Genomic DNA, 15,627 nt, shown 5'->3' on the forward strand with positions numbered 1-15,627 from the left:
AAATATGCTGGTGTTTCTGGAAGCTGGACAATTCAGTGAATTTCTTCCCACGCACACCGAGCAGGTGAACGGTCTCTCCCTGGTGTGGCGGTGTCTCATTAGAGCGGAGAAGGATGAGGGGCGACTTGATAGAGGTTTATAAGATGATCAGGGGAATAGATAGAGTAGACAGTCAGAGACTTTTTCCCCGGGTGGAACACACCATTACAAGGGGACATAAATTTAAGGTGAAAGGTGGAAGATATAAGAGGGATATCAGAGGTAGGTTCTTTACCCAGAGAGTAGTGGGGGCATGGAATGCACTGCCTGTGGAAGCAGTTGAGTCGGAAACATTAGGGACCTTCAAGCAGCTATTGGATAGGTACATGGATTACGGTAAAATGATATAGTGTAGATTTATTTGTTCTTAAGGGCAGCACGGTAGCATTGTGCATAGCACAATTGCTTCACAGCTCCATGGTCCCAGGTTCGATTCCGGATTGGGTCATTGTCTGTGCGGAGTCTGCACATCCTCCCCGTGTCTGCGTGGGTTTCCTCCGGGTGCTCCGGTTTCCTCCCACAGTCCAAAGATGTGCGGGTTAGGTGAATTGGCCAATGATAAATTGCCCTTAATGTCCAAATTGCCCTTGGTGTTGGGTGGAGGTGTTGAGTTTGGGTAGGGTGCTCTTTCCAAGAGCCGGTGCAGACTCAAAGGGCCGAATGGCCTCCTTCTGCACTGTAAATTCAATGATAATCTATGATTAATCTAGGACAAAGGTTCGGCACAACATCGTGGGCCGAAGGGCCTGTTCTGTGCTGTATTTTCTATGTTCTATGTGTCAATGAGTTCCCAGCTGGTATGGAGAACTGAATCCTTTCCTACAGTCACAAAATTTCTAAGTTTCTCCCTGTTGCAGCTATCCTTGTGTCTTTCCAGGATGGATGATCAGTTTCAACCTTGAATGGGATACACAGGATATACAGTACAGAGACTGGCCATTCGGCCCACCCAGTTTGTACTGGTGTTTGAGTTCTATTTGAGCCTCCTCCCAACTTTGCTTCTCCCATACATACACGTTGTCCAGCCTCCCTATAAATACATGGATACTATTCGCTTCACCCACTCCCTTTGATAGAGTAATAGAAGTTTACAGCATGGAAACAGGCCTTTCGGCCTAACTTGTCCATGCCACCCAATTCTTACCCCCAAGAGAGTTCCAATTGTCTGCATTTGGTCCATATACCTCGATGCCCATATTACCCATATAACTGTCTAAATGTTTTTTAAAAGACAAAATTATATCCACCTCTACTACTACCTCTGGCAGCACATTCCAGACACTCACCACCCTCCCTGTGAAAGAATTGCCCCTCCGGACCCTTTTGTATCTCTCCCCTCTCACCTTCAACCTATGCCCTCTAGTTTTAAACTCCCCTATCTTTGGGAAAAGATATTGACCTTAATGTCCCTCATTATTTTATAGACCTACATAAGTTCACCCCTAAGCCTCTGACACTCCAGGGAAAAGAGTCCCAGTCTATCCAGCCTCTCCTCTTAACTCAAACCATCAAGCCCTGGTAGCATCTGAGTAAATCATTTCTGCGCTCTTTCAATTTTAATAATATCCTTTCTATAATAGGACCAGAACTGTAGACAGTGCTCCAAGGTGGCCTTACTAATGTCTTGTACAACTTCAGCAAGACGTCCCAACTCCTGTATTCAATGTTCTGACCAATGAAACCAAGAATGCTGAATGCCTTCTTCACCATCTTGTCCACCCATGACTCCACTTTCAAGGAGCTATGAGCCGGTACTCTTAGATCTCTTTGTTCCATAACTCTCCCCAATTCTCTACCATTAACTGAGTAGGTCCTGCCCCGATTCGATCTACCAAAATGCATCACCACACATTCATCTAAATTAAACTCCATCCGCCATTCATCTACCCACTATCCCAATTGATCAAGATCCCAATGCAATCCTAGATAACCTTCTTCACTGTTCACTATGCCACCAATCTTGGTGTCATCTACAAATGTACTAACAGTGCCTCCTACATTCTCATCAAATCATTATTAGTAACAAATAACAATGGACCCAGCACTGATCCCTGAGGCACACCACTGGTCACAGGCCTCCAGTTTGAGCTCATTCTCACCATTCTCTGGGTGAAAGTGTTTTCTGAATTTCCTATTGGGTTTCTTGATGACTATCGTATATCGTGGTCTCTGGTTTTGCTCTTCCCCACAAGAGGAAACATTCTCTGTGAATCCTCGCTATCAAAACCTTTCATCATTTTATACACCTCCATTTGGTCACCCCCTCAGTCTTCATTTACCAGGAGTAAAGAGGACCTGCCTCTCAATACTTTCCTGATTTATAAGCTCACACATTTCTGGTATCATCCTTGTGAATCTTCTCTGTTCCCTCTCCAGTGTCTCCATCTTATAATGTGGGGACCAGAGAAATGGAAAGTTCAGTTTGCTGAGGAGAGGATCCAGAAAATCCAGCACCTTCTCAGCCCAATGTCTTCATCTGCAGCAAATGTGTCAGGTTTTGTCTTGCCACAGAAAGGCTCCTGAACTATCCCAGGCAATGGTTAAAACAGAGCTGAAACCTTAAGATGCAAACTGTCATCTCACAAGATGGAAGGTTGCCTAAGATGTAGGCTGGACAGAACCACAGCCTGTACTCTACGTACGGTGTAACCAAGGTCCCAAAGGATTATCATAACTTCCTTCTTTTTATTTCTAACCCTCCGACATTAACGCTCCGTGCTTGGTTTAATTTCTTTATTGCTCGGAGACCTCTGTTTCTCTCCAACATCAACACTCACAACTTCCACGTAAGTGACCTCCCTATTCCTACCAAAATGCACAACCTCACATTTTTCCATGTTCTACTTCAGTTGTCAATTATTTGTCTATTCAGCAAGTTTTGAAATGTCCTCGTGTAATTTATTGCAGTTCTCCTCGATTCTATCTTCCCAGTTTAGAGATTGTGTATTGGATTTCAAAGTCCAAGTGGTGAATGGAAATTGTGAACAGCCATGGTCCCAGCACTGATCCTTGTGGAACATCACTTCCCACCTTCTGTCACTCTGAATAACTCCCCTTTACTCCCACTCTCTCCTTTCTGTCTTGAAGCCAGCTGGCAATCCAGTCTATCATTTGTCCCAACACATTCTCAAACCATGTCCATTATTCTCCCGTAGGTAATCTTATCAATGGCCTTTTGAAAATCCAGATAAATAACATTGACTGCATTACCATTGTCTATGCTCTCTGTTATCACATCAAAACATTCAAGAAGATTGGTCAGGCAAGATTTTCCCTTCTGAAATCCACACTGACTGTTCATTGTTATATTTATTTTTTCTAGATGTTCTTATATTCTCTATTTTAGTCAGGATTGTATTATTTGCTGATGTGAAGCTGACTGGTGTACCATCCCTGGGCATGGTCTGTCCCCTTCTTAAATACAGGAATTACATTAGTGATCCACCAGTCCTCTGACACTACACCTTTCGTGAATGAATTATAAGCAGTACTGCCTGTGCTACCACTTCCCAGGGGCTGGTTTAGCACATTGGCCAAATCGCTGGCTTTTAAAGCAGACCAAGACAGGCCAGCAGCATGGTTCGATTCCCGTACCAGCCTCCCCGAACAGGCGCCGGAATGTGGCGACTAGGGGCTTTTCACAGTAACTTTATTGAAGCCTACTCGTGACATGGGTTCTTGAATTAAGCGGAAAATTCACAGATGGTGCTTTTAAAAAGGGGGACTGTGATCCTCAAAATCAGTGGCTTGTCCAGAATATTAAACTCCAGTCAGTTATTCTTAATATCAGCAGAAACAAACCAAATAGACTCAGATGACCAATTATTGACGTAATTAACAGCAGCAGTTACAGCAGAATTCAACGACTGCTGTCACTTGTGAACTTGCTGATGTGACAGTAGGTGTTGTGACTGAGTGAATCCCTTCCCACTCACCGAGCAGGTGAACGGTCTATCCCCAGTGTGAACTCGCTGGTGTGTCAGCAGGTGAGAGCATTGAGTGAATCCCTTCCCACACTGGGAGCAGGTGAATGGTCTCTCCCCAGTGTGAGTGCGTTGGTGTGCAGTGAGGACGGAAGAATGTCTGAAGCTCTTTCCACAGATAGTGCAGCTGAATGGCTTCTCCTCAGTGTGAACTCGCCGGTGTGACCAAAGGCCGGATGAATGAGTGAATCCTTTCCCACAGACAGAGCAGATGAACGGTCTCTCCCCAGTGTGAATGCGTTGATGTGCAGTGAGGACAGAAGGCTGCCTGAATCTCTTTCCACAGGAGGTGCAGCTGAATGGTTTCTCCTCGGTGTGAACTCGCCGGTGTGACCAGAGGCCAGATGAATGAGTGAATCTCTTCCCACACACGGAGCAGATGAATGGTGTCTCTCCAGTGTGAATTCGCTGGTGTCTAGTGAGGTCGGAAGACTGACTAAACCTCTTTCCACAGTAAGTGCAGCTGAATGGCTTCTCCCCAGTGTGAGTGCGTTGGTGTATCAGCAGGGTGGAGGACTCAGTAAATCTCTTCCCACACACGAGGCAGCTGAATGGTCTCTCCCCGGTGTGAACCCGTTGGTGTGCAGTGAGGTTGGTTAACTGCCTGAAACTCTTTCCACAGTCAGTGCAGCTGAAGGACTTCTCCTCAGTGTGATTTCGCTGGTGTCTCAGCAGGGTGGTTGACTTATTAAATCCCTTCCCACATTCAGAACAGGTGAATGGCTTCTCCCGAGTGTGACTGCGTCGATGGATTTCCAGCAGACATGTGAAATTAAATCCTTTGCCACAGTCCTCACATTTCCACAGTTTCTCCATGGTCCCTCCCCCAGTGTGGCTGCAGTGATGGTATTCCAGCAGGGATGGATAATTGAAACCTTTCCCACATTTCTCACATTTCCATATTGTCTCCCCAGTAAGACTGCGTCGATGGTTTTCCAACAAGGAGGCATGATTGAATCCTTTCCCACATTCCTCACATTTCCAGGGTTTCTCTCCCGTGTGACTGCGTTGGTGAATTTCCAGCAGGGATGGATAATTGAATCCTTTCCCACAGTCCTCACATTTCCAGGGTTTCTCTCCCGTGTGACTGCGTCGGTGAAGTTCCAGCAAGGATGGATAATTGAATCCCTTCCCACATTCCTCACATTTCCATGGTTTCTCCATCGTGCCAGCCACAGTGTGACTGCGTCGATGGACTTCCAGTCGGGATGGGTAATTAAATCCCTTCCCACAGTCCCCACATTTCCACGGTTTCTCCATGGTGCCGATGTCCTGGTGCCTCTCTGGGTTGGATGATCAGTTGAAGCTTCGTCCACACACCCAACACGTGTTTGTTTTCTCTCCACTGTCCGGCTTTGCAACCAGAGAAACCTCTTTCCACAGTCAATATACTGGACTCTTTCACTCCGGAGTGAATGCTTCCAGATCCTGTTATAAAAGAATAGAATGAGACAAAGTCACAGCACAGAAGGAGGTAGTCACCCTGAAGTTAGAATCCTTTTAGTTCTGAGACAAATCAGGATTTCACAAAAATCATCACGTCAGTACAGACAGAAATTCAGAACGGACAATTCTAGTTTCTGTGGACCATTTCTTCCTCACTTGTTGCACCGAAGTTTTAAAACCCCATCCTGCATTTTTTGCTCCTTCCTGCACTGAAACCATAGAGTTTTACAGCACAAAAAGACGCCCATTGTGACTGTGCTGACCATCAAACACCATCTATTCTAATGCCAGTTTTAGGACTTGGTCCAAAGTCATGCATGCTATTCCATATCAAGACCACAAGACATAGGAGCAGGATTAGGCTACTCGACCCAACAAGTCTGCTCCGCGATGCAATCATGGCTGATATTTTTCTCATCCCCATTCTCCTGTCTTCTCACCCCACCCCCCCCATTCTCCTGTCTTCTCCCCATAACCCAAGAGCCCCTTATTAATCAAGAACCAGGACCTGGGATTCATGTCGTATTACATTCACTCCCCACCATCTGGCCTGGGCTTGCAAAATCTTACCAACTGTCCTGGCTTGAGACAATCCACACCTCTTTAACCTGGGGTTACCCCTATCTCTCGATCTGTAAACACTTAATTAACTGCAAATGCTCGCATTCTGAGCATTGTCTTGCATCTTTGAATTTGTCTATATTAAGACTTCTTACTGTGCTCACCCCAGTCCAACGCCGGCATCTCCACATCATTCTATGCTTCGGCTAATCGGGACTCCCCTGATGAAGGAGCTGTGCTCCGAAAGCTAGTGATTCGAAACAAACCTGTTGGACTTTAACCTGGTGTTGTGAGACTTGTCACAATATACACACAGGTATATGATGGTGCACAGACAGGCAGTGATTGACACACAGGATGACCAGTGAACACACAGAACACAGCAGCCAATCACCAGACAGGACACGAGCACTATAAAGCTAGAGGGCACTAGCTTTCCCGCTTTCTGGGGATCCAGCCTTTGAGACAGTCAGAGCCGTGAGCAGCAACTAGAACATACACCATGTGGTAGTAAGATAGTCTGGTCAGGTTAGTCTCAGGTCTCCAGTCAAGTCAGCATAGTGTCAACCCACAGTTAACGTATGGATGATATCTAAGAGTTCAATAAAATCGAGTTGCATGTCTTCAAGTGTTGGAAGCCTGTCTCTCTCATTGCTGCAGTAAACACAGTCCTCGCAGACCCAGCTTACCCAACACACCAAGACAGTCCAACGCCGGCATCTCCACATCTTGGCTAATAAAGACAAGTATCCCATCTGCCTTCTGAAGCAGCTGATGTCCCTGTGCTGCTGCCTCAGGATCTGTGGACAAGCTCCCTCTGACCCTCCACTTCCCAGCGTCCTGCCCTTCATTGTTACGTCACCAAGAAACCCGCGCCTGCGCTCTGCTCCCCGCTGGAAAAAGATGGCGGCCGTTAACCTGGGCCTGTCCCGGGGAAAGCACCGACGCCTCAAACGCGGGAGCTGCAGGTTGTTATTTGGGGTTTGCCGCCTACACCGGGTGTTAATGAAATCTCTTCCGAACTACGCAGTCGCAGAATCCCCTCCCGCCGCTGCTATTGCCTCTTACCGGCTGCCGAGCGACAAACAGACGTCTCTCCATCACCATCAGAGCCTGCGTATGCTCGGAACACTGGAGGAACCGCGCATGCGTTCAGATCTCCAGCTGATAGAGGGCATTCACCATCGCTGGGAAGGCTGGGTAAAATCCCCGCCATTAGAGGTCCCTATTTGTTTATATTCGGTGTTACTGAGTCTGCGCTAATGCCCGTCTCAGCTTCCTGCAGCCGCGCATGCTCCGGGAAGCAGGCTCCAGGGGGTGGAGCTTTCGTGGATTCACCCATTCATAGAGAGAAACATCGTGTGTCATTGAAAAATAAAATGTTATAAGTCAAGGCCTCATTTTGTTTCATCCTCCAAACCCCTGAACTTTATCTGACGTGTAATGTTGGCGACTGTTGATCGATTGTCCTGGAAGCCAACAGGAAGAGAACTCAGAGGTCAGAGGATTAAGGGAGCAGCGAGTTCTGTAACAAATCACGGGCAAGATCCTCTGTTCACCAGTCAAGTGAGTAATTTGAATTAAAAATAGGAAATTCTGGAAAAGACCAGAGAAACTGAAGGAATGTTTTGAGTTCGTCTGGCTTCTTCAGAGTTCAATTATTGTGAAACCCTGGTTACCAATTTATCTTTCGTCGTTTTATTTTCCATCTGGACCAAATCAGTTGTCCACCAATCTCCTGATTTGACAGCCTGTTTCTGACATTTTCTGTTCTTCTTCCTGCCTCTGAGCACAGTTGTAAAAGAGTCTTCAGTTCCATATCGAAGAGCTGGGAAAGAGAGAGAAGCCGGGAAACATTTATTTTATGTTAACGCACACTGTTAGTGAAGAGAGATGAGAAAGACCAAAGTGCATGTTCGTCTCTCTGTGTGACCGTGAAGAACTGTCCAGCCTGAAGCTCAGTTATTGCTGTATGATCCTCCCCAGATTATCCTTTCTGAGCTCCAGATAGTTGAAGTTAAACAATCAGGTAGGAAAGACACGAGGTTCAAAACAGTTATGGGGATTATCAACAGAAGCAAAGGCGAATTGTCAGAATGAAAATGATTCAGTCCTAGATGTGATTACAAAGAACAAAGTAACACACTGCACAGGAACAGGCCCTTCGGCCGCCAAGCCTGTGCTGATCATGATGCCCTAACTAAAAAAAAAAACCTTCTGCCCTGACTCGGACCCTATCCCTCTAATTCCTGCCTATTCATGTACCCATCCAGAAGCCTCTTAAATGTTGCTAATGTGCCTGCTTCCACCAAATCCTCTGACAGCATGTTCCAGGCACCCACCGCTCTCTTCGTAAAAAGCTTAGCCCGCACATCTCCCTTAAACTTCCCCCTCTCACCTTGAACCTGTGCCCCATTTGTAATTGACACCGCACCCTGAGAAAAAACCTCCAACTATCCATCCTGTCGATGCCTCTCATAATTTTGTAGACCTCCATCAGGTCTCCCCTCAGCCTCTGTCTTTCCAGTGAAAACAAACCTAGTTTATTCAACCTCTCCTCATTGCCAACACCCTCGAGATCAGGCAACATTCTGGTGAACCTGCTTTGCACTCTCTCCAAAGATTCCACGTCCTTCTGATAATATGGTGACCAGAACTGCACGCAATATTCCAAATGCGGGCTAACCAAGATTTTATATAGCTGCAACATGATTTTCCAACTTCTGTACTCATTGCCCCGGCTGATGAAGGCAAGCATGCTGCATTGTCAGCAGCAATAACAGCAGAATCAAATCCTTGCAGTCACTTGTGCATTGGCAGGTCAGTTTGTGAGTTGACAAATTGAATCTCTTCTCACACAGAGCAGGTGAACAGCCTCTCACCAGTATGAATGTGTTTGGGTTCAGTCCGAGTCGCTGATTGCCCTCTAGTACATTAAAAAGTGGTTATTCTGAGCTTGTGATCCTACAGAATGAGCTGCCAGCATTTCAACTATGGGGAGCAGCACAGCCACTGCCCATGGCTGAGTCTGACTGACAAAGCGGAGGCCAATGGTAGCACACACCAAGGTAGAGACAAGACAAGAGACAAGTACTAATATAGGAAATGGTAAACAGACCGTGACAGCAAGGGACAGATCTAAGAGTGATTCAGCAGATAAGGCAAGATGCTATGAGTGGCACGACTGCATAGTGGTTAGCACAGTTGCCTCATAGCTCCAGGGTCCCAGGCTCGATTCCTGGCTTGGGTCACTGTCTGTGTGGAGTCTGCACGTTCTCCCCGTGTCTGCGTGGGTTTCCTCCGGGTGCTCTGGTTTCCTCCCACAATCCAAAGATGTGCAGGTTAGATGGATTGGCCATGCTAAATTGCCTTTAGTGTCCAAAAAGGGTAGGAGGGCTTATGGGGATGGGGTGGAGGTGTGGGCTTAAGTAGGGTACTCTTTCCGAGGGCCGGCAAAGACTCGATACGCCGAATGGCCTCCTTCTGCATCGTAAATTCTATGTTTATGCTACAAAAATGATAAAAGGACAACAGTTAAGGCTCTGTGTCTGAATGGACGTAGCATTCAAACCAAAATGAATGAACTGATACTAAATCCTATTTGCAGTAAGTGTGATCTGATAGCTATTACAGAGACATGGCTACAGGATCACATAGCTTGGGACCTGAATATTGAAGGGGAGGTGAGATTTAGGAATGATAAGAAGCTAGGAATAGATGGAAGGGTGGCTCTGTTTATTAAGGATGCTATTAGCACATTAGAGAGGGATTACCTAAATTCAGAAAACCAGGATGTAGAAGCAGTTTGGGCCAAGGTGAGAAATTATAAAGGTCGATGTTCCTTGTGGGAGTGATGCTTCCAAATTGTAGCTACGCAATAGGACAGGGTATAAAAGAAGAAATAATGTGAGCTTGTCAGAAAAGTACAGCAATAATCAAGGGAGATTTTAATCTACATATAAATTGGAAAAATCAGATGGCAAAAGTACCTTAGATGAGGAGATTATACAATGTTTTCAGGATAGTTTCCTAGAACAGCACATTCTGAAACCAACCAAAGGACAGGCTATACTAGACCTGATATTGTGCAATGAGATAGGATTAATTGATACCCTCATGGATTGAGGGTATTCTTTTTTTCAATTAAGGAGCAATTTAGCATATCGGATTCAACTCTCCTGCACATCATTTTGGGTTGTGGGGGTGAGACCCATGCAGACACGGGGAGAAGTACAAACTCCACATGAGACCCGGGTCCGGAATCAAACCCGGGTCCTCAGCACCGTGAAACAGCAGCGCACGGCAGCATGGTAGCACCCGGGTTCGAATCCCGGTTTTGGTCACCTGTCTGTGCAGAGTCTGCACATTCTCACTGTGTCTGTATGGGTTTCCTCTGAGTGCTCCTATTTCCTCCACCAAGTCCCGAAAGAAGTGCTTGTTAGGTGAATTAAACATTCTGAATTCTCCCTCTGTGTACCCGAACAGGCGGCAGAATGTGGCAACTCAGGGATTTTCACAGTAACTTCATTGCAGTGTTAATGTAAGCCTACTTGTGATAAGAAAGATTATTATTATTAACCACCATGCCACCCCATGATTGAGTTTTACATTCAGTTTCAGGGAGAGAAGAGTTTGTCCAAGACGAGTATTTTGAACTTGATTAAGAGCAATTCTGAGGGCATGAAGTTGGAGCTAGTGAGAGTGAACTGGCAAATGTGCTTAAGGGATGGATCAACAGATGTTTAGTGGCAGACATTCAAAAGGATATTTGAGAATATACCGAATAGCCACATTCAAATGAAAAAGAAAATTCCAAGGGTAGGGCCCATCATCTGTGGTTCACTAATGGAGTTAAAGACAATATTGAACTGAAAGAAAAAGCACATATTTGCACAAAGACAAGTGGCAGGTCAGAAGATTGGAAAGAATATAAAGAACATAAAAAGTGATGAAACTATTTATAAGGAAGGAGAAACTAGAGTATGAGAGAAAGTTAGCCAGAAATATAAAGATGGACAATAGGAATTCTATAGATATTTAAATAAGAAAATAATTAACAAAGTGAACATTGGTGCTTTAGAAAGTGCATCTGGGGAATGGAAAGTAGGGCGATGGCGGATGAATTAAACATGTATTTTACATCTACCTTCACAATTGAGGAACAAGTAATATTGCAGAAATAGCTGCAAATCATGAAATGGAAGGGTGGGAGGAACGCGTCAAAATTACAATAACCAAGCAAGTGGTATTGGGCAAATTATTGGGTCTGTGGGCTTAAAAGTCCCCTGGTCCAGATAGACCTCACCGTAAAGACTTGAAAGAAGTCACTAATCAGATAGTTATTGCACTGGTTTTAATTTTCCAATATTCCCGAGATTGGAGGAAGGTCCCATTAGATTGCAAGATAGCAAATGTAACTAATTTATTCAAAAAGGGAGACAGAAGCAAGGAACTATAGGCCAGTTAGCTAAAAATCTGTCAGAGTGAAAATGTTAGAAGCCATTACTAAATATGTTACAGCAGGAAACTTGGAAAAATTCAATCAGGCAGAGTCAAGATGGTTTTGTGAAAGGAAAATTATGTGAAACCAATTTATTGGAGTTCTTTGCAGGAGTTATATGTACTGTGGATAAAGGGGAACTGGTGGATGCACTGTATTTAGATTTACAGGAGGCATTTGATAAGGTGCCACATCAAAGGTTATTGTGTGAAATAAAAGCTCATGGTGTAGGCCGTAACATATTGGTATGTATTGCAGATTGGCTAGCTATCAGGAAGCAGAGTTGGTGCGAATGGGTCTTTTTCTAGTTGACAGGTTGTGACAAGTGGTGTGCAACAGGGATCAGTGCTAGGGTCTCAACTTATTATAATTTAGGTAAAGACTTAAGAGATTGAAGGTATGGTTGCTAAATTTGCTGATGACAGAAAGATAGGGAGGAAAGTAAATTGTGAAAAGGACATAAGGAGGCTACAAAGGGACATAGATAGGTGAAGTGAGTGGGCAAAGCTCAGGCAAATGGAGTATAATTTGAGAAAATGTGAAATTGATCAGCTTGGCAGGAAGAATTTGAAAAACGCTTTTATCTACATGATGAGAAGTTGAAAAGCTCTAGGGTGCATAAGGATTTGGGTGTCCTTGTGTGTGAATCACAAACGGCTGGTATAGAAGTACAGCAAGTGAATAGGAAAGCTCATTGAATTTCATCATTTATTGTGAGGGGAATTGATTACAAAAGTAGGGAGATTATGCTTCAGTTGTACAACAAATTGGTGAGGCCACATCTGGAGTACTATGTACAGTATTGGTCTACTTATTTAAGGAAATATGTAAATGCATCAGAAGCAGTTCTGAGAAAGTTTACTGGACTAATACCTGGAAAGGGTGGCTCATCTTATGAGGAAAGGTTGAGGAAGTTATCTACTAGAGTTCAGAAGAGTAAGAGGCAACTTGATTGAAACCTTTAAGATCCCGAGGGCCGTTGAAAGTGTGGATGTGGAGAGGATGTTTCCTCGTGTCGGAGAATCTAGAACTCGGGGTCAGGGTTTGAAAATAAGGAGGTAGCTTATTTATTACAGAGATTAGAAAAATTTGTTTCTCTCAGACGGTCATGAATCTCTGGAACTCATCCTCAAAAGGCAGCAGAAACAATAATCTCTGAATATTTTTTAAGGCAGAGCTAGAGAGATTCTTAATCAACACGGGGGTGAAAGGCTATTCGGGGGGGACAGGAATGTGGGGTTGAGGTTAAATCTCTGAGTGGCATGGTAGCACAGTGATTAGCACTGTTGCTTCACAGCGCAGGGTCCCAGGTTCGATTCCGGCTTGGGTCACTATTTGTGTGGAGTCTGCGAATTCTCAGTGTCTGCGTGGGTTCCCTCCGGGTGCTCCAGTTTCCTCCCACAAGACCTGAAAGACGTGCTTTTAGGTAACTTGTGAATTCTCCCTCAGTGTACCCGAACAGGCTCCAGAATGTGGCGACTAGGGGATTTTCACAGTAACTTCATTGCAGAGTTAATGTAAGCTTACTTGTGAGAATAAAGATTATTATTATTAAATTAAGAGGATCTCAGCGGAGCCTGTTAACTGCTGCTATGATTATACAACAGATCTCCAAATAAAGAAAGGTACGATAGCCGAGTGGTTACGTTATTGGATTAGTAATGCGGAAGCTAAACAAAATGCTCTGGAGATGTGAGTTCCAATCCCACAACAGCAGTTGGAGAATTTGTATTTAGTTTGAGTCATAAATCTGACAAGATTAACCTACGTGGGGACTTTACTGTCACTGAAGAGAGATGAGAAAGCGGTGATTCTCTCAGTGGGAGCCTGAAGGACTGTGTCCAGGCTGAAGTTCTGTTCCTGCCACATGATTCTACCTCCGATTGTCCTTTGAGCTTCAGACAGGTGATTCTAAACACTCAGGAGGGAAAGACAAAAATCTACAAAAATGTGTTGGAAGCAAATTTGACATTTATCGAAAACATTAAACACCAGCTCAGTTATTGGGCTATGAAAATCAGGAAAACAAACTTCAATTATCTGAACAAACATGTTTCAATTTGGATGTGATTAACAACAGTGAAACAAGCCCCTGCTCTCACTTCTGAACTCGCTGGTGTGTCACAAAGTTGGATGAACGAGTGAATCCCTTCCCACACACAGAACAGATGAATGACCTCTCCCCAGTGTGAACTCGCTGCTGTCTCAGTAGGTTGAATGAATGAGTAAATCCCTTCCCGCACACAGAGCAGATGAACGGCCTCTCCCCACTGTGAACTCTTTGGTGCTCCACCAGACTGGATGCCTGAGTGAATCTCTTCCCACACATAGAGCAACTGAACGGTTTTTCACCAGTGTCAGCTCTCTGATGTATCCGCAGGGTGGATGGCTGACTGAATCCCTTCCCACACATGGAGCAGGTGAATGGCCTCTCTCCCGTGTGGCTGCGCTGGTGTGTCAGCACCTCACCTCTGCTTTTCAAACTCTTCTCACACTCAGAACATTTAAAAGGTCTCTTATCAGTATGAACACGCCGATGTATCAGCAGGCTGGATAATTGTGCAAATTCCTTCCCACACACCAAGCAGGGGAATGGCTTCTCCCCGGTGTGAACTCGCATGTGGATAGGGAGCTTGGATAACTCCGCAAATCCCTTCCCACACACACAGCAGGTGAATGACCTCTCTCCAGTGTGACTGCGTCGATGAATTTCCAGCTGGTACGGGTAACTGAATCCCTTCCCACAGTCCCCACATTTCCACGGTTTCTCCATGGTGTCGGTGTTGTTGTGTCTCTCTAGGTTAAATGATCAGTTGAAGCTTCGTCCACACACAGAACACGTGTACATTTCTCCCTGCTGTGAATGGTGTGATGTTTTGTCAAGCAGTGTAACTGGTTGAAGCTCTTTCCACAGTCAGTTCAGTTCACTGGAACACTCTCACTTGGCTGTGTGGGTATCTCAGTGCTTTTCCAGTCACTGATTTTTGAAATCTTTCCCACAGACAGAACAGACAAACATTTCTCCTTCCACATTCAGGTCCTGATGAAGAGAGTCACTCTGAATGTTCCTGATAATTCATTTCAGATCGCTGCCAGTAAATTCTCATCTTCTAATACCCTGTAAAAGTTTAGAGGAATTACAGAGAATACACAGAACAGAAACAGGCCACTTGTCCCAACTGGCTTCTGCGGGTGTTGGTACTCCACACGTTTCTCCTCCCATCCCATCTACTCAGCTCAGTCTTTCAGTCTCTCTTTCTATTCCTTTCTCTCTCATGCATTCATCTAGTTTCCTTTTGAAAGGATCTCAGCTTTTTGCCACAACCACATCCTGTGGTAGTGAGTTCCACATTCTAATCGCTCGGAGTAAACACATTTCTCCTTATTTCCCATGAGATTTATCTGTGACTTTCATGCATTTCTGACCCCAAATTTTGGATTGTCTCAGAACTGGAAACAATCTACATCTACACGGTGCCATATGGCAAACTGGGCAGAAAACTAAAAGATCATGAGATCCAAGAGAAAGTTATGAGTTGGATTTAAAATTGCCTCAATGGCAGGAAGTGCTAATTGACGATTGTTGGGTGTTTTTATGTGACTGGAAGATGGTGACACTGTGGTAATATCACAGGACAAGTAATTCAGAAGCCTTGGCTATCATTCTGTGGACATGGATCAAATTCCACCATGGCAGCTGGAAGAAACAAATTCAATGAATAAATCTGGAATTAAAAGCTAGTCCCTGTGTGAACATTAAATTATTGTTGATTGTTGTAAAAACCACCCCGTGGTTGCCTCTGGGAAGGAAATCTGCCATCATTACCTGGTCTGGCCAACCCATTGCAATGTGTTTAACTCTGAACTGCCCTCTGAAATTGCCCAGCAAGCCACTCAGTTTAAGGTCAATTAGGAATGGGCAGCCAAGCTGGTTTGCCCCTGAGACTCACATCCCATAAAGAATAGAGAAAATCAAAGGGCTGTTTCCAGTACAGGTTTCAAAGGATTCGGTACTGGATCCTTCATTCCTGGTTTATATCATTGATTGGAAAGTAAATGTAGGAACATCAATAAGAAGTTAACCTATGACACAAAAAA

The 15,627-nt window shown here is 44.8% G+C and overlaps 1 protein-coding gene and 1 gene segment (V, D, J or C); one reads left to right on the forward strand and one right to left on the reverse strand.

Moving 5' to 3' along the window:
- Positions 1–2,758: 2,758 nt before the first annotated feature.
- LOC140419494 (uncharacterized) lies at positions 2,759–7,580 on the reverse strand. Its single transcript, XM_072503373.1, has 2 exons — positions 7,098–7,580; positions 2,759–5,450 (listed from the first exon to the last, which is right to left on the reverse strand). The coding sequence occupies exon 2, from the start codon at positions 5,280–5,282 to the stop codon at positions 3,912–3,914; it is 1,371 nt and encodes a 456-aa protein (XP_072359474.1). The 5' UTR covers positions 5,283–5,450; positions 7,098–7,580; the 3' UTR covers positions 2,759–3,911.
- The window catches only part of LOC140419496 (Ig heavy chain C region, membrane-bound form-like), a 43,269-nt gene continuing 35,093 nt past the window's right edge, over positions 7,452–15,627 (forward strand). Inside the window, exon 1 of the C gene segment in view lies at positions 7,452–7,595.

The sequence above is a fragment of the Scyliorhinus torazame genome, chromosome 5 (assembly GCF_047496885.1).
Source record: "Scyliorhinus torazame isolate Kashiwa2021f chromosome 5, sScyTor2.1, whole genome shotgun sequence".
In the NCBI taxonomy this organism is placed as follows: domain Eukaryota; kingdom Metazoa; phylum Chordata; class Chondrichthyes; order Carcharhiniformes; family Scyliorhinidae; genus Scyliorhinus; species Scyliorhinus torazame.

Bases quoted from the DNA above. Each gene is read 5' to 3' on its own strand.
- LOC140419494 (XM_072503373.1), bottom strand. From the start codon at position 5,282: ATGGAGAAACCGTGGAAATGTGGGGACTGTGGGAAGGGATTTAATTAC.